The following is a 17,999-nucleotide window of genomic DNA, read 5'->3' on the forward strand; positions in this document are numbered from 1 at the left end:
CCAACACAACACAGTCAATTTCATCTCATGGACTAGTAAGCGATTTTTTTTTTCTTTTATGAAATGCAAGCCAATTGCTTGTTCTAAGCTCCCAGTGTCCCTTTGAACACCTGTAACCCCAGTGCCAGCCCACACCCGATGGATGCTGCAAGGTGCCGGGCCTTTTCTCGAACGCGCAGGACTGTCCCCCGGTGCTGGCACTGTGTGACAAGGCGTGTGGGTGTTGTGTACCCCCTGGCTGTGGATGGCAACCCAAGAAAAAGCCAGAGCTTTACCTAAACGGTTCAGACTCGTGCACGTCAAGCGCAGCCCCTCGTATCCGTCCCTCCTTCAGGGCTTGAGTTAAGGCCTTCTCGTCCACCAGCCCCCCGCGCGCCGTGTTCACCAGGAACGCTCCCTGCCTCATCTGCCCGGGGAGAGAGAGATGAGAGTGAGCTCGGTGCGGTGACCCGGTCCTACCCCTGCCCGGAGGCAGCAGCGGGTGTCCTGGGGGCCTCCAGCCAGGACTGCACCCCGCTTTTCATGATGAGCGGCTGGGCTCCTGCCCCAGAGCACTCCCCATCCTGCTGCACGTGGGTTTTCTATGGAAAGCCCAGCTCTGGCTGGTATTGGCAAACAAAACCCGCTCCCGCCATCACTCCACACCACAGGCGCAGGGATGGCTTGCCTGGTAGCACGCTACCCCCCAGTGAACACCACGGGGAGACAGACGGGCTGATGGGTGCAACCAGCTATTCCAGAGGTAGCCCGTCGGCACTAAGGCACTGGCTCGCTGTGGCCATGACCGCAGAGGGACCCACGGCCAGCACCCATGCGTGGGATTTGCCCACTGAAGAGCAGAACGCTCTTCGTTGTGTGCATAAGGCAAATTACCTGCTTAATCGTGAAGTCGTTGATAAGGTGATGGTTATGTTCGTTAAGGTTACAGTGCAACGAGACACAGTCACTCTGATAGAGCAGGTCCTGGAGCGTGTAGACCCGCTGGACTCCCAGGGACCTCTCGATCCCGTCCTGAAGGTACGGGTCATAAAATATCACGTTGAAGCCAAACGCCTTGGCTCGGACTGCGACCGCCTGCGCAGTGCGACCTGTGTGTGAAGGAAAAAGGGGTTAACTGATTCCCATCACCCTGACTCCATGCAGCCACGCTGCCCCATAGCCTGGCCCCACAGCGTGACCCAGGGACTGCTGGGGGGAGTCCCCTGGACTTCCTGGGCTCCCAGCACAGCCCCTGAGGGGACACTGGCCAGAGGGCAAACCCAGGCCACCTTGCACGGGAAGGACAGTGCTTGGCTCAAGCAAGTGTGAGACGCTTGTTCTAAAATTTTAGAGAAAACCAAACAAAACGAAGAGGCCATTACGAATCTGCCAGCTCGGGGCCATGCGAACACATGGCACCATCCGTGGCCGTGCAGGTCTGGCAGGGAAGGCCCACCATGTGGCTCAGCCCCATCGACATCAGCTCTGGACGTCAGAGAGGAACAATCCTCTGCGGTGCGTGTCTACCAAGAAATGCTGAAAAAGGAAAGAAAAAAGCACCACCTTTTTTAGGCAACTTGTTTGTGATAGGCTTTTCAGCGTCTCGCTGAACGTCTGGTTAATTGGGCATGATGAAGACAACTGTCGTGGCTTGGAAGCAAAAAGCTAGTATGGCCGCTGTGCTGGGGAGGGATGTCTGCGGAGCTGCTGGAGACCTCCCTGCCCATCCCCACCATGAGGGCTGCGCAGGCTCCGTGTGCCAAGCCTCAATTATTTATTTATCTGTTAATTTTTCCAGTTAGCAGCGGTGTGGCACCTCAGTTTGGCAGCGCAGTGCAACGTCCCCCCGTGCATGCACACACCTGACACCATCCTGGTGCCCTAGAGATGGCACGGTTGACCAGGGGACATCAGCTGGGTGCCTGCATGGATGTCCAGCTGCGAGCACACAGCCAGGGACGTGCTGCTGCCCTCACCCTGGCCCTGGGAGATGGACCTGGGCTAACTCTGGTCTCCTGCTGTAACCTCACCCCCCTTGCCTCAGTTTCCCCGTTTAAATACACTCATACACCAGCTTTTTGCACTAATTAGCCCAGGGCTTTGCAGGACAAGCGAGGAGAATGGCTGCTGCACCAAAAGCGAGTGGAAATGCTGCTGCGGCATTTGTGTCGGGTTCCTGGCTGGTGCTCCCTCACCGGCAGCCACCCTCCAGCAGCCAGAACTGCTCCCTAAACCGGCACCTTGCCGAATCTCCTCCGCTCAGGTTTCTGCCACTTTGCATGTGTCTGGCCACCAAGTGCTGGATGGGTTTGTGCTGCCCAGATGCACCTCTTGAACCATCTTATGATGGCTGAACTTTGCTCCCAAGAAGGACAGGCAAGAGAGCCATTAGCGGAGGTGATGCTGCCTCCGATGCTGAAAGTCTCTATTGCCATGGGTGACCTGAAGACAAACTCCGTTTTACTCAGCCCGGCCACCACACAGGGCAGAAGGGCACAGAAAGAGCCGGGTTGGTGTAGCAGTGGCTCGGGGATGGGATATTTTCGGGAGAGGACGGCAGCACTTCCAGGTGTGGTCCCTCCTGGCGCACTGCCAGGTTTCAGCCGCACTCCTCCATGGACTCGGCCAAGGTTCAGAAAGTTTAACTCCTTCCCCAAAAAGTCAGCATAAGATGTTCTCCCTACTTCACACCAACCCACTGTGGTCGTTCTGGTTTTGAAAATGCTCATTTTAGGTCCTTCCTTGGGCACTGAAGTGGTGCTGAGTCTCCTCAAAGGAGCCCTGGGCCAGCAGCGCTCCCCACACTGTTGCCCCTCACCAACGTACCGAAGCCGATGAGGCCGAGCGTCTCCCCCCGGATGCGGGCGGCGCCGGAGGCCACCTCCCGGATCTGCTCCACGCTCTGCACCCGCGTGCCTTCCCGCAGCGCCTGGTAGAGCCACGTGTTTCGTCGGTAGAGGTTGAGGACGTGGCAGACGGTGGAGTCGGCCGTCTCCTCCACGGCAGCCGAGGGGATGTTGCAGACGGCGATCCCTGCAGAGGCAACACCACAAAGCACAACGGTGGCTCAGCAAAGCAGAGGGGCTCCTGGCCCTTCGCCCTCACACCTCCCAACCAGCCCAGCATTTTTTTAAGCATTTGGAGTAGTGTTTTCCAAGGACGTGCATGGTTTAGGTACAGCAGCCTGAAATCTGCAAAAACCACCGTGACCGGTAATGCTTGGGGGGTTCCCCTCCACCCCAGCATCTCTCTGGAGTAAGGAGAAGTGCGGATTTCAAGTGCGATAGTTACACAAGAGTAACTCCAGCAGCAAAGGTTTGTTTTGCAATAGAAAGGCTTATTCTCGTTTAGTTCAATCTACCTTCAAAGCGACTTGAAGCGTGCTGGCAGAAGTCACTCCTTTTCCACAATGAGACTGTTCGACCATTAAATTATTTAGAGACCAACAATTTGGTGCGCTGGAGCAGGATGGTGCACCAGGGCGGTGTGGCGGGGCCAGCTTCTCCTTCCACCAAGTGCCGAAACGATCAACTCCAAACAACCCTTGGACCTCCACCTGCCACAAACACCCACCCACACTCCTGCAGGAGGAAGCCATCGCTCCTGCCACAAAATTTGGAGGTTTTCCCAAAATTTGGGAAGAGCAGGGGGCACGGCTGTGCTGGTGCGGCTCTTCTACCCTGGCCCCACCACTGCTGCACACCCCTGCCTGGCCCGGCACGGGGTCTCCATAACAGACCTTTTGTTCCTTTGCCACAAAAGGTTCATTTTAAACCGCCGTGTCCCCAGCTGGAGCTGCGAGTATTGAGTTCACGGAAAAAGCCTCCCCAGTCATTGCCCCATCCAGGCTCTGGCTCAGTAACTCAGTCAGGGTGTGCTCCATTTCACGGCTGTTCAGCAGAGCAGTTAAGCACATGCTTATATCCCACCGGGTTCAATGTGATTTAAACACACATTTAAAGATGGATGTGTATTTAAGTTCTTTACTGGACTGGGGCCTTTCAGTAGAAACCATGAAAAAGTAGGAGATAAAGAGAGAATAAGATATCCAGAAAATCCCCTTCCACCGTAAGGGGCATTGATTTTGTTCAAAACTGAAAATCTGTTTCCCATCCCCCTGTTCCCAGGAACCTGTTTTTCTGTTTTTAAAACTTTTTTTTCACCCTGTGGTTGTCTTGTAGGACCTACAGAAACCAGCAAAAAAGTGACTGACCCTACAGGGAATAAAAACCCCCCACCGACCGACCCCTGAAAACACTGTCCACCTCCTCTCCCTTTCAGGTGACAGGGACATGGTGCTCTGTTCCCTGCGAGCTCCTAAAGCTGATGCTGTCTCATTTGACATTCCCCATCTCTTCCACAGAGGGAACTTTTGATTTACCTCGGGGATGCGAGCGCAGCCCAGAAACCACGCTGACCGCCACCCCAACGAAGGGGAAGGGACGGATTTCCAAGACGACCACACGTTTAAGAATCAGGCAACTGCTCCTGCCCATTTGTAGGCAGAGGCTGTGGCTGCCCATGAGCGAAGAGAAGAGACAAGGAGGAGGAGGAGGAGGAGGGTCCCCATCACCAACCCTGCTTGTCCCTTTTCTGATGGACCCCTTGCTTTTACGAGTTTCTTATGCTGTTATTTACTCTTGTGCCAGCAGGAGCTGCCAGCACCGGGGGTTGAGTACCCACGGCGGATGGTTCAGCACCAGCATCTTGTTGCGGGTGTGTCTTCTAGTGGGTCAAAACTGGTCCCACCAGCCCGGCCAGCAAGGTGCAGGCGGCTGCTGGTGTGTGGCCAGGCACCGTGTTCAGACACTGGCCATTTATTGACTGCAGAGTTTAAAAACTACCTTATGGAAAGCAATACCAATTAAACTTTACGCTACATTTGTGGGTAGTCATTACATTTTCTACTCGAAACCACACCATTTGGCCACCCAATTTGCCAAGTATAAGAAGAGGGATTACGCTGCAGTATCCCATTACTTTATTCCTTATATTTTTCCTTTCTTGATGTTCAAAGCCTCAGAACATTGTTATAATGGATAATAACAATAAGAGTTAAAAACATGAAGAAACCATTACATTGAGAAGACACTGTTCTCCTCTCGAAAAAAAAATAATTCACTATATTGAGAATTGCTTTTTTAGGAATGACTGTCTGTGAAACTCTCTTATCGCAATTATCCTTGTAAAATGGCTCACGTGAAAAGGCTGTTATTCTTCACTTCCCCAGAGATAACCTTTAATACAACATATCCTAAACACCATTGTAGGACTGCTTGATAGACTGAATCTTGGGATCAGATGATCAAAACCGGTTGTAATTCAGCTGTGAAAATCACAGATACAATAAAGCTCTCTCAGTTGGAGGTGTGCAGATTGCCAAGGGTCTCTGTGACCATCCAAACCAGTATGGAAATTGGGTGGCCCCAGCACCATCTGACAGCCACGCAACGCAGCCTGCACGCGCTCCCTGACCCTCAGTGTGCAGAAAAATCCCACAGCTGGACATAGGGGCTCCTTTATGAAAATGTGGCCCTCCATATTTTGGCAGCCCATGTAACATGCCCTCCCAGTAAATCTCTTTTTCCAGTTCCTGAGGCACCTTTGATGAGATGACAAAGGAGGCAGCAGCAACCCAACGCACAATTCCTGCTCCGCCGTCTGACACATTGCCTGCCCAGAGGTGTGGGCACGACTCCGAGAACTAGATCAGATCAAGAGGCTAATCTTGCTTAATAAATATAATAGAACACCCTTCCTCCGATTTTTCTAAAGCTAGATCAACTCTCCTGTGCCAGAAATAGGACAGCCATCCAAATATCCATTGGTACAAGGCGGTACCTGGAACTGGGGACAGTGTGGGAATGAAGGACTCAGACTGGGTAGTTTTAACACAGCCTAAAAGCTGCCTTCTAAAACGGCACCATTTTATTCACTTCATGGTCAAGTTTTCTTGTCCTAAGACTCTCTACATGCAAAAAATGTGAACTGCACCTGTAATTTTAGGGGCTGTATCAACCTCCCTCTTTGGGGAGGCAACTCCACTTTGCCAGCACGCTCCCATGGGAAGCAGCAGGTACTTGTGCTGGTTTTAATTCCCAGGGGAATGTGGGAGGGAATTGGGGTGCAGGGCTGAAACCTACCAAGCTCCCCCGCGGCTTTGATGTCAATGTTGTCGTAGCCACTGCCTATTCGAACAATGACCCGTAAGGCCTTGAACTTCTCTAGATCTTCTCGAGTCAGCGTGATGGTGTGGTACATCATCGCCCCAACAGCTTCATTTAATACCTGGAAGAGAACAGAGATGTCAGAAGCCACCAGGACTCCTGGAGGGGATGCTGGCACCTCCTGCATCAGGAATATTACACAGTACATTTTTACCACTGTCTGACTCAGGCATGGTGCAAGCTGACACTTCCAGATGTCATCAAACCCATCAGGGGGGTGACCCACCAACACTGAGGCCATTCCCTTTGGGAACGGACTCCATATCTGCAAATTATGATGTTACGTCTGGGGAGAGAAGGCAGAGGAAAACTGACCCAGTGGCTCACCCGGACGCTTTTCCAGGTGGTTATCTGCTAATCCCTCTGCTTCCAACCAGCAGTAATTCTGCTTTTAGAAAAGAATTAGGTTTTACGGCAGTGTCTATTGTTTTTGAACACAACTGTGTGTCACTCATAACTTCCTGACCTTCTTTTGTATGCTGGAAGTGCAAATACCTGTCCCACTGTTCACATTAACCTTTCCTGTCTGTTTTCAACAGTACCTAAGAAGATTTGTGTGAAGCTGTACAGTCACTCCGTCCACTTCAATGGAGATTCAAACTTTCATCGGTGCACACCTTAAGCTACCTCCGTGCTCTGGAAACCCAAGACCTATCCAAATTCTCCAAGACTGGTTCATCTATCATCTATCAATGTCTCATAAAAATCTCCATCCTCCTTCTCCCGCACTCACTATTTGAAGCACTGCAAAGATCAGCACTGATGCTATTTGTAGTTCTCTTTCCCAGATCTTGGAATTGATTTCTGATCCCTTCAAACCTCATTTGAGTTATCTAAATGTGCACAAAGAATAATTTTAAAACAAGTATTTACAAGTAGTTGAGCTTCCAAGCAGAAACACCCATCCCCACTGCCCGGCTCTGCCTGCGCGCTGCCCAGACCTCACCCGCTCGTTGCTGGGGAGAAATGAGCTGCTGGGGTGCAGGCAGCCCCCGAGGAGCCCCAGCAGCTGTGGCGCGGGATGGTGTTAGCAAAGCCAGAGCAACGGCGCCGCACCCCAGGGAGGTGCAGAGTCCTGTTACTGCTGCACCGAGCAACCAGACTTCAAAAAAATGAGAAACGTTAATAATATTGATGTACAAAATCCGATGCTAAGAGATAAGGTGACTTTTTTTTTTCCCCCAAAAGAACATCTGGCTTCTAAAACAGCCTCACTGAATTTTAATCTGCAGCGGCTTCTGTTGATGTTATCTGCTGATCGACTCAAAGTGCAGCTTTGAACACTTTTTTGCTCAAGAAGAATTGGCAGAGGAAGGGCAGAGCACAGCGTCCCCCAGCCCGGCCCGCCCGCGCCCTCGCAGCTCACGTTACCTTCTCGTGAATCTCCTGAGTTGATTGTGCGTCACAGAATGCAACCGTCGCCAAGTCCTTCAAAATGGGCATCTCCACAGTACAGTCCCTTCCGTCCAGCAGCGCCACCAGGGGCCGGGGGTGCATGGGGCCGTTCATGATTTGAGGGCGAATACCTGCAAGCAGAAGGAGAGCGGCTTTTACACTGGTGGCAGCGGGAAGGTCCCCCCGGCAGCGCTGGTACCTGCACATGGTTCCTGTGTCAGGTGAGAGGCAGTGGCACACGGTTTTCGTTTGTACAACAAATTTTGGGGGATGATGCCAACGCAATGCCAAGTTTAGGCTAAGGTCTGGTTTTCTCTCTGGGAGTACGTCTGTGGTTTTGCCTCATCTGGAGAGAAAACCCAGCGAGGCTTGCTCCCAGGACAGGGATGGACAACCCCATTTCACCCACCTGTGACTCTACGGGGGTGTATTGCTGCTGTGCCGATCCTCACCAACACAGGCCCGTTTCAAGCAAACCACCTAAGCCAGAGCTGCCGGCCTCTTCAGTCGTTTTATTTAGCATCTTAGGAACAAAACCCAAGCCAACAGGAATTTTCTCCCTGCTGGCAGGAGGGCCAGGATTTCATTCCGCAGATGTACGCTGGCACTTGGTCTGTTTTTTTAAGGAATGACTTTAGCATTTTGACCACCTCAGAAAGACAAGTCTGCATGGACATCCACCAAAAAAAAGGATTGGTTTAAAACTAAAAGAGGGTAGATTTAGACTAGATAGAAGGCAGAAATTTTTTATGCTGAGGGTGGGTGGTGAAACACTGGCCCAGGTTGCCCAGAGAGGTGGGAGATGCCCCATCCCTAGAAACATTCAAGGCCAGGTTGGACGGGGCTCTGAGCAACCTGATCCAGGTGAAGATGTCCCTGCTCATGGCAGGGGGGTTGGACTACGTGGCCTTTAAAGGCCCCTTCCAACCCAAACCATTCTATGATTCTATGAAAAGCACAGGAAGAGCGGGACACCAAAGATCTCTTCAGCATCCCGGCACACATTGTTACGTTACGGATTACCAAAAGCTTCCAAGGTGGGCATGGCAAAGCTCAGCTTACTTTGTAAAACCAAACCCGGTCTATCCCTGCATGCCGCGGGATGCTCTGGGATGCGCAGCTGTAGTCAGCATGAAGGACCAGCATCTATGGGATGAAACAGGTGCAGAACCCACTCTGCCATGGCAGCGAGTGCCCCTGTGCCAGCGCAGGACAGCACCCTTCCCATGCTAACACACACCTCGCCATGGGCTGCTCCCTTGGAAATACACGTATTCAAGGATCTGTTCAGTTGTGCTGCGTTTTTCTCATTTCACAACATGCTCTCCAGGCGGAGGTGAGGAAAGGAACCATCGCCACCAAGGGCCGCAGAAGCCCGATCTTTATATCCTATTTATTGCTCTGCTGGCAAGTCACTTAGAAACTTGTATGCCTCCATTTACCACTCAGTAAGGGCATTTATTACATTAGGATTGTACAAAATATCTCAGCTATCTTTTTTGACAATTTCTGGGAAAAGCATAGGTGGGGGGAGCGGGTGCTCTGGGCACAAAGTGGTGTTTTATTTCTGCTGCCGCACCATGAGATGGCCAGGCCTGGAGGGTTTGGGTGTGAACCTTCAAACCTCCTCACAAGCAGCCTCAGAGAAGCCACTCTCCTCACCAAAAGACAAGAACCTTCCAGGGCTACCAGCCAACATCTATATTACCTTTAAGGACAGCGGCTGTGCAATGCTTTTATTGAGGGGCTAACAGACGTGGTAAATGCCGTCAGTACTTCTGGATCAGAGCATTTTCCCCTGATGCTTTACATCACCGCTATCGCTACTTCCTCGCAGTAAAATCGCTGACGCTGGTAAGCTGGACAACCACGGGGCTTGGCTGAGGGAACTCTGTGGAGTTGGTTTTGGGTATTTTGAGGGGTCAAACATTTCACATGGAGTATTCCAGAACAAATGCTACTGTCTCTGGCACCGTTTCAGTAAGACAGACGAAAATCAAGAGCAGGAGGCTGGCCCTCGCGCGCAGGGCTGGGTACCGCTCCAGCCCTCTGGACTGCGGTCAATGCCAGGAATCATGTCACTGCAGCCCCATGCGCCAGAAAAGTCACAATGAGGGAAAGAAACTTAACGAGAAGAGCAACGCACTGATTTCTTTTCTTTTTTTTTTTTTTAAGGGAAAATTACATGTGCCTTTTTGTCCAGATTGCTGTCGGGTAAAGTATTAGCAAGATCTCTACCAGCTGATGTGTATGTGACAGACGTGGGCACTATGGGCCAAAGTGATGCCTCCCAGACTATGCCGGCACCAAGAGCATCGCCTCGGGGAGGGATCTACACTGCTACGTATGAAATGCGGGGTAGTACATAGTTTACATTTATTTTGCACGGGAAAAATTAACCCCATGGAAACAGGCAGGCTTAATGGAGGGGATTTAATGGCTCTCCGTTCCTGTTCTATTGAATCTGCTTTAAGAAATGGAAGAACCAACCAAGCCAGCAGACCTGACTGAAGATTTTCACCATTACACATGAGCATTTTTGGAATAGGTCCTTCTCTCCATCTTTCCTACTGAGGTCTCCATTAGCACATACTGGAAGTAATACATTACGTTTGCATGCATTTCATCCAGATGGAAGTGCAACTGTGTTGGTAGGCAGGGTAGAGTGCTGAGACGATTTGGATAACTGAAAGAAGCTTGCCATAAGCAGATAAGCAAGAATAAAAACATGTAGAAACCTCAGCGCGCTTACACAATCCTTATGTGAAGCACTATACCGCAGCTAGATTATTTTCTCAGGTTAACAAGCGAGTGAATTATAACACTGACTTAAATGCTTACTAATGTGTATGATCTCCAAGGCTTAGAGCATCACTATGAGCCTCACACCGCCAACTGTAAATCAAAAGGAATGTGATGCAGGGTCAAGGTGGCCGTGGTGGTCCCAGCCCTGGTGGACACCAGCATCAATTCCATGCCACACGCCTCCGTCTGGGCAAGCTGAGCTTGGAGCTCGGTGCCCACCGGGGACCAGGACCATCCTCAGGCAGGGCAGTGGGCACACAGAGGCTGGTGGTGGCTTCCTGTGAGCATGGCACATGGAAGATGAAACCACAGGTTATCTGAAACTTTGACATTTAATCTGAGCCCCAAAATAACGGTTTTATTATGCTGCCATTACATAAGCTTCTTTGAAAGTCAAACGAAACACAGCTTTTTTTTTTTTTTTTTTTTTTTTTAAACGGCATCTGTGTCTTTGCTCGGGATTAGGGATGTAATTGTGCATGATGACACAGGCTTCTTAGGCATGTCACCCTCGCCCGCACACAAAAGTGCAGTCGCCGAGGATGAATGCTGGCTGGAAACCGCGAGGTAGTGAGAAGAATGTCTCTCATTTCTCCTACTTCAATGAGGGAATTTACTTCAGCCTGACAAGGAAAGTTTTGAAGCAAATCAATACGAGATGAAGTGCATAATGTATGGAAATTACGTTTTAATAAAAACCATTGTCAGGTTTGCAACTTAAACGGCGGTATATTTTCCTCGCTTGCCTCTCCACCACCCTGCGTCTATTCTTCACCGTCCCGGTTCCTACCTCCTGCACAAAAACATTCAAACCAAAACACTTGGCCTGACAAAACCAAGCTAAACTCAGTACGATATTCTCTTTACCCAAGCTCATACAGCCCGTTGTTCTGCGTGCGACTGCTTCATTAAGAACGAGGTATGCCACGGATCAGAAAGTAATTAAACAGCCAGACATTCCCCCCCCCTCCTAAATTCTGATAAAACATCGCAGCCATTAACCCTTTCGCTCTGCCACACGTTGCAAAACCACTGGGCTCACTCCACCGAGGGCGACGATGCTGTGGAAACCAAGCCCACTGCTGCCTGCTGCGGGCAGGAGGCAGGGGACCAGTTCTCCTTGGGGCTGGGGTGGGAGCAGCTCTCCCTCCCACCAGCCTCACAAATTTGGGGGCTCCCTCGCCATCCGGAGCCGATTTTGCCGATAAAGCCCCAGCCGTTCCTGCAAAGTTGCAGCAAATATTGTTAGATCTGCATTTTTTTTTTTAGGCATTTTTCAGCTGCCCGCAGACCCTCGCCAGCATTGCAGGAAGAGCTTGGTAAGGAAGAAGGAGAGGAGGAAGCGTTTATGGAAAAAAAAATAGCAAAAAAAAAAAAAAAAAGAAAGGTTTTGCAGTCACAGTGAGAACTCAAACTCCACCCCAGCTCGCAGGCAGCGCCGCTTGTTGCACGCAGCCCCGTGTATAAAGTGCTTTTGTTTCATTTTTAATACACAAAGCCTGCTTGTCCTCTCCTGCCGCTCCTCCCCTTTGCCACCCACTTGTATCCGATCCCAATGGCACCCCTGCCAAGAGAATTAGGGAGTGCTCCCTGCTAAATGGCAGCCTTTGTGTGACCGCAAGACGGCTGGTACTATCTCACAGAAACAAAAGCAGAAGCCATTTGCCTAATTCTTATTAATCTCAGTTGCCTACGCCGCACAGCATTAAAAAAAAAAAAAAAAGGAAGAAAAAAAGGTTTAAATATGTTCACTCGCAGTATATAAAAGTGCATCAAGAAGCGATCCTGACACTCGCCTGAATTACCCGTTCACAACAAAGTAGCTACAGTTTTACAGTCAACTACACACTTTATTAAACAAACAGAAAAGAAACAGGAAATTTCCCCTTGCCTGGAAAATGTTGCCTCCACATTCTTCTTCTTATTAAAAACCACACATGGCAGTGGAGGAGGAGGGAGGGAGGAGGAGGGGGGGGAACCCACACACGATAAAATACTACCACTTTTCAGTGCGTTGCCTCTCCTTTCGTCTACGAGGGGGTATCTTCAAACAAGCAATCCCGCGGCCCACAGCTGCAACATCTCAAGACAAATGTCTCTTTGAACACGGAGGGAAAAGAAAAGGCTTTTGTCCTGAGCCACAGAAGAATAGTCTGAAATTGCGAGAGGAGTCACAGTCACCTCTGTGCGGCTCCCAACTCTTCCGAGCACTCCCTCCAGACTTTGCCGAAGCTTTTAACTAATCGTAGTTCTTTCCCAGCCCTTGAATAAAATCATGTGAGTGCCAGCCAAAAAATCTTATGCTATGCACACTAAAGGGTTTGTATATGTCACAGTTGCTTTTTCCCCCCTCCACTCCCCTCCTCCTATTGACTTGCACATACGGTGTTTTTTTTCGAGTTGTCTCAAATGGATTTAATCTGTGCCATGCTGCGTTTTATGTTTGTTTGGGTTTTTTTTTTATGTGTGTGGTTTTTTTTTTTTTTTTAAACTTAAAAATGAAACATGCCTTTCCATGCGGAGAACGCTGAAGGAGGCTCCAGAAACGGGCAGATAGGCTTTAGCACCACAAAAACAACCACAAAGCACGGGGGGAAAGCAAGGCTGCGCTGATCTCATCTAGCACCCAGAAACGAAGGGCCAAATTCTTTCTTGATGTGTAAATCAACTGGTTTTCAGCATCAGAAACAACACCCGCTTGCTGGCAGGATTCACATCTTCTGGGAGACACCCATCTCCTGGTCTTGCCCAGTTTGTCCCAAATAGGTAAAAGCAGCCCAGTATCATCGTCATCCCAATCCCACGCTCCTGTAGAGTGCCGGGACATGGCAAAGGAGGGCAATGCCCCCTCTCCAGCGCATGCAGCGGCTTACGGCTTGCAGCAGTTGCTTCTTTCTCTTTGCAGTTGCCATCCTCATTGCCAGCTGCAGCAACAGCTTAAGAGACAATCCCCATCCGAGAAATAAGGAAAAAAAAAAATCTGCATCTCACTCCCAATTTAATACTGTTAGTGCTGCATTTGTCATTGCCTGGCAAAAGAGCAGTGCCAGTTAGTTAACAGAGGGATCTAGGTGGCCTTTATGCAAACTACCTGGGAGCCATCAAACTGATTTTCAGCCATGGAAGCCAAAACGGAACCAGAGCGCTGTCAGTGCACCGGCAGTACTGGCTACAACGCTTCATTCTCAATGGGAGAAATGCAGTACATGGGGAACCACCCAGAGCCGGTCCGAGGGAAACACCCAGGAGAAACGGGCAGCGCTTCATCGGCACACGCAGCCCTCTAACACACAAGGGTCCTGCTGACCCTGTCGGACGCTTCTGGATGCCCAGGAGAGTCCTGGAATGGGAGGATGGCGTCGGGAATAAGGAGAACAAAGGTTTATTACCCAAAGCTGGTACTCACTTGTGATATAAACATCAAAAGACCTGTTAGCTTCCCTAAAATCCAGTCCCTGAGCACAAGACAAGGGGATTTAGGCACATATTTCTCTTAAACTTACATCACCATTGCTTGAAGGCTCCAAATCTTCCAGAGGTTTACTGTCCCAGCCATCACCCCCGCTTTACAAGCCGGAAAGCCGGTGTCCCACAGTGCCTTTCCAAGGTGGCTCAGGGGCCCCCACTCCTTGAAGGCTCTGGGTCACCCTCTCCATGGGCTGTAAACCAGCACTGATCCTGTTTCAGGGGTGCACGGAGGGGAAACCTCTGGGGTTGGAGCTGAAGGAAGGTTTCTGTGCGGCCAGGGACAGTTTTGGAAAGCCCTGTGGATGCTGCAGGAACACGCTCGACTACCGCAGCATACTCACAAGTGATGCTCTGTTTTTCACTTAACTTTTCCTGTTAATAAATGCTTCTCATAACAAATGCATAGGCAAAGATGAAATACTTTATCTCGCAGTCAGGGGAAAATGGGTATTTACTGTTACTTCTAATTGTAAATACTCTGCAGGCACTTGGTACTGTGCAGGCAGAAGCCACACAAATACACCGCCAGTTTAGAAAGTGACATTTCTTTTTTTTATAAATAATCACGGTGTGTTCTTTTTTAAAGCAAAGCATCTTTGAGACTGACAGGTTCCTAACAGGAAAAGACTGTGAAATCTTGTTTGGAGGAGACCTGGGTGTTTGAATCGATGTCCGTAATGTGGCTGGAGCTGACGGGCTCCATGCTCGCAGCCAGGGCTGCTGTGGGGAGGTGGGACAACGGCAAAGCAGAGGTGACTTCCAGCCACCTGGGAAAACCCACAGGTCCACCGCAGTCCCCTCTGTCGAGGGAAATCACACTTCAGAGAAACTCCTGAGCTCCAGAAAGACGGGCAAAGAGGCAGCGAGGCCCCGCCGTGAGGGGCAGGATTCTAACGGAAAGGAAAAACCTCGTACCTGCTGTCAGGAAGAGCCTGTGCAAATTCCTGACCTCTCCAGCACGTTTCCTCCCGTCAGCCTGTAAGAGCTGGCTTTTGGCCAGCTCCCTTTTCAGATAACTTTTCAGGGCTTCCTTTAAGAATGTATTTTTAAAAATTCATAGGAAATTCCCGTATAAAACGATATCCTTATTAGCTGATACAAACGCCGTGATTACAATCCCCAGCTGAACTACAGAAGTAGACAGCAACCACAAACAAATGCTCAGTAAAAATACAGGGAGTATTTTTATACATGGTATACATGTATACATGTTATTTTCTTACTCTTATTTGAATTCCTGCAGGCACGCACCAGAAACAGATACACCTCTTCACCTCCTTTTGCTTACCCCCAGTCAAAGCACTGAGATGCGCGTAACCCACTGTGATGCCACAGGGATGCAGTCTTGGGGCAGGAAAGCCAAGCACAAGCTTTGCAAAACTCTGGAGCACTCTTCTTCTATGAAATAATCTCTGGACTGAACTAAATCTCATCCAGGAGCACTCTAGATACAGACGCAAGCATGTAAACTGGTGTACTACAATAAAAAGGTAATATAATAGTAATTTGCAGTCTCTGTTGTGTACCTGCCATATGAAATTGTTGGTGTTTTGGTTATTCCCAGGCTGCCAAGTGGGTAAATCTGTGTCTACGAACATCAACCTGTAACTTTCTGCCCCAGCTCCCACGTGGGTTAACAGGAGTGACTTCCAGAGGAGCTAAGCAACATCTTAGGGTGAAATTCCTAAAGACCGCAGATGGCGATGGAAGATGGGGGGTGCCCGAGGGATGCGCTGGCCCCGAGGGTTGGCCAGGGACCCCGACAAGCAGGAGTGTGGAGCAGGGGATGGACGGATGGGATGGCGAGTCCGGGGGAGGCAGTGGGAGCTGCCAGAGCACACGAGAGGGACGGCAGAGCAGATGGGAGAGGCCATATGGGGTGGTGAGGGATGCTACCAAGAAAGCTAAAAGAAGCACCTAAAGAAAAAATGCTTGCTCAGAGGAGCTCTGTTTCTTGCCGTCTTTTTTTTTTTTTTTTTTTTTTTTTTTTTTAACAGAGGGATGGGAAAAAAAGGGGAAAAACCCAGTTAGGGTTTGTGTTGTGGTTATGATTCAGACACCATGCGGACTCTCAAACTGCCCCATTGCCCAGGGCTGAGCTTTGCAGTTCCTATTAAAAACAGCATGGAGAAGGTAGCAAAAAACCCAATAAATTCTCCTTGAACATACTCCATTACCAAGCCCAGTACTGAAAACAAATTGTATTCGTATTGCTTAGAGGATGGCTTTCTTTATATGATCCAGAAACCTGAGAAAATGCTTTCTCCCCAGTGCTGCCACTTCAGCTGCAGTATATATCCTTTACGTTTCACAGGTGTGACGTTCAGCCCTGAGACACACATCCCAGCCACATGGCAGCACGCAGGAGGGACGATATCCCATGACCAGCTCTCCTTTGGGTCCTTCCCTATCCTCTTCATCCTTTTGTTTTTCCCTTTCTATCCAAATGGAAACAAACTACAGTAGTAAAAAACCAATGAGCTGCTCCAGGAAATGGACAGCTTTCATTATTTCATTTTTTTTTAGAAAAAGATAAAATAAATGAAACCAAGGAGAATAATGCTGATGCTTCACACGAGGGCACAGGGGAGAGCCGCTGATATTAGCCATCTGGGTAGGAGGCTGCTCGGACTTCAAATCACCTCAAGGGATTCAGAGGCTGTAAAGACGTTCTGGAAAATGAGATAGAAAAATCAAGGCTAAAGATGAGCCTGCCGACCGGCAGCGACAGGCCTGGCACGGGGACAGCCTGCAACACTGCTGCCCGGGACCACCACAAGACCAGCAGTGGGGGCTGCCAACAATGCACCAGCGGCGTGGGGTGCAAACTCAGTTTTATTGCACAGACGGACAACTGACAGCCCTCTGGTTTACACTGGAAACTTCCCTCAAAACCAAAAAGGTAATGCATCAATGCAAGCACTGGGATTCACATTTCAGGAAGCAAGAGGGGGCTGAATCAGCCTAAGTGTCCGTGTGCCACTGGTACCTTCTAAACTTGTGTTTGTACATTAATTATGAGCGATTCTGAGTGGAAAATAAAGAAAATGCCACACTGTGAGATTCTTGTAGGACTTAAGTTACTCTGGTGTTAACCACTAACATTAGTCCTTCCCATCACGCTCGGCAGAAAGTGCTATTCATCTTATGAGCAAGATATACATAAGGCTTTCTATGTGCTGCTCTGATTTGCCACTGGCGTTTCTGAGATCTGCTGGAGGTTTTCTGTAGATCCCAGAGGAGGGTCGGAATGGCATCGGAGGAGTTTCTGTGCTGGGGGGGACAGTGGTAGCCGTTCACTGATGGCTTACAGCGTTCCCTGTACGGTGATGCTCCTACAGATGAGCAAGCTGGTGAGACAGGACCACTTTGCTGGTGTGGGAGCCTGGGCAGCCTTCTGGAAGGTAAATTCTCCTCTCCATGTCCACCTGTAGCTGTTGTCATCTCAAGTCATTCATTTGCAGCAAGAAAGGAGAACAACCCAGTGAGGATCCAGCCCAGGCTTTACATAATGCTCTTTCCATGAAGGCAACATGGGAGCCTTCAATGAAAGCCCAGCGTGACTTTCAGAGCCTCCCCAAAGCAACCTTTGGCCAAGCACAAAGTGCCAAAAAGGGCTGGCAGCTGCCTCGGTTCCTCCTGCAAACACCACAGATGGGCTGTGGCCAGACCTGTGACCACCCAGCGAGCACCCGTAGCCCTGGCCTGGGGCGAGGGATGGTTTTAATCCTTTAAATCCAGCTGGACATCTCCAGGGTCTTCACTTAAAGTGATAAAAGGCGCAAAACCTTCAAGCCACAGGCAGTGAGAGATGCCATTTGTGGAGACGCACACCAGCAGAAACAGAAGCAGGCGGGTTGTCTCCGAGCCCTGTGAGCCCCACCATGCATGCTCCCAGGGGCTCTTCCACAGCATGAGCGATGCTTGCTAGCTACTAAAGGAAAAAAGATGGTGAGCTCACTCCAAAACCCACAGATCTTGCCAAGGCCTCATCTCTTGTAAGACCTATTAAAATAGCTGTTGGGCACTTGCCAAGCGCACAAGCCCAGCTGGAACCGTCTGTTCAGCGACCCTGTTGCAAGGTCATCCCTTCTGGAGACCGAAAACAGACACCACTCGACCTAC

General features: G+C 50.0%; 1 protein-coding gene across 8 annotated transcripts in view; it reads right to left on the reverse strand.

Moving 5' to 3' along the window:
• Positions 1-17,999, reverse strand: part of CTBP2 (C-terminal binding protein 2) — a 146,835-nt gene that overhangs the window by 6,367 nt on the left and 122,469 nt on the right. For 7 of the 8 annotated variants that reach the window (XM_054207330.1, XM_054207332.1, XM_054207333.1 and 4 more), the window contains 5 exons: positions 7,578-7,732; positions 6,123-6,267; positions 2,806-3,012; positions 874-1,088; positions 276-406 (listed from right to left, as the gene is read on the reverse strand). In XM_054207330.1, coding sequence (XP_054063305.1) covers positions 276-406; positions 874-1,088; positions 2,806-3,012; positions 6,123-6,267; positions 7,578-7,732 — 853 coding nt within the window. Of the gene's footprint in view, positions 1-275; positions 407-873; positions 1,089-2,805; positions 3,013-6,122; positions 6,268-7,577; positions 7,733-12,406; positions 12,744-17,999 lie in introns of those variants that run through there. The other variant, XM_054207336.1, reaches the window with a different exon arrangement.

Source organism: Rissa tridactyla, chromosome 6 (genome assembly GCF_028500815.1).
Source record: "Rissa tridactyla isolate bRisTri1 chromosome 6, bRisTri1.patW.cur.20221130, whole genome shotgun sequence".
NCBI lineage: Eukaryota > Metazoa > Chordata > Aves > Charadriiformes > Laridae > Rissa > Rissa tridactyla.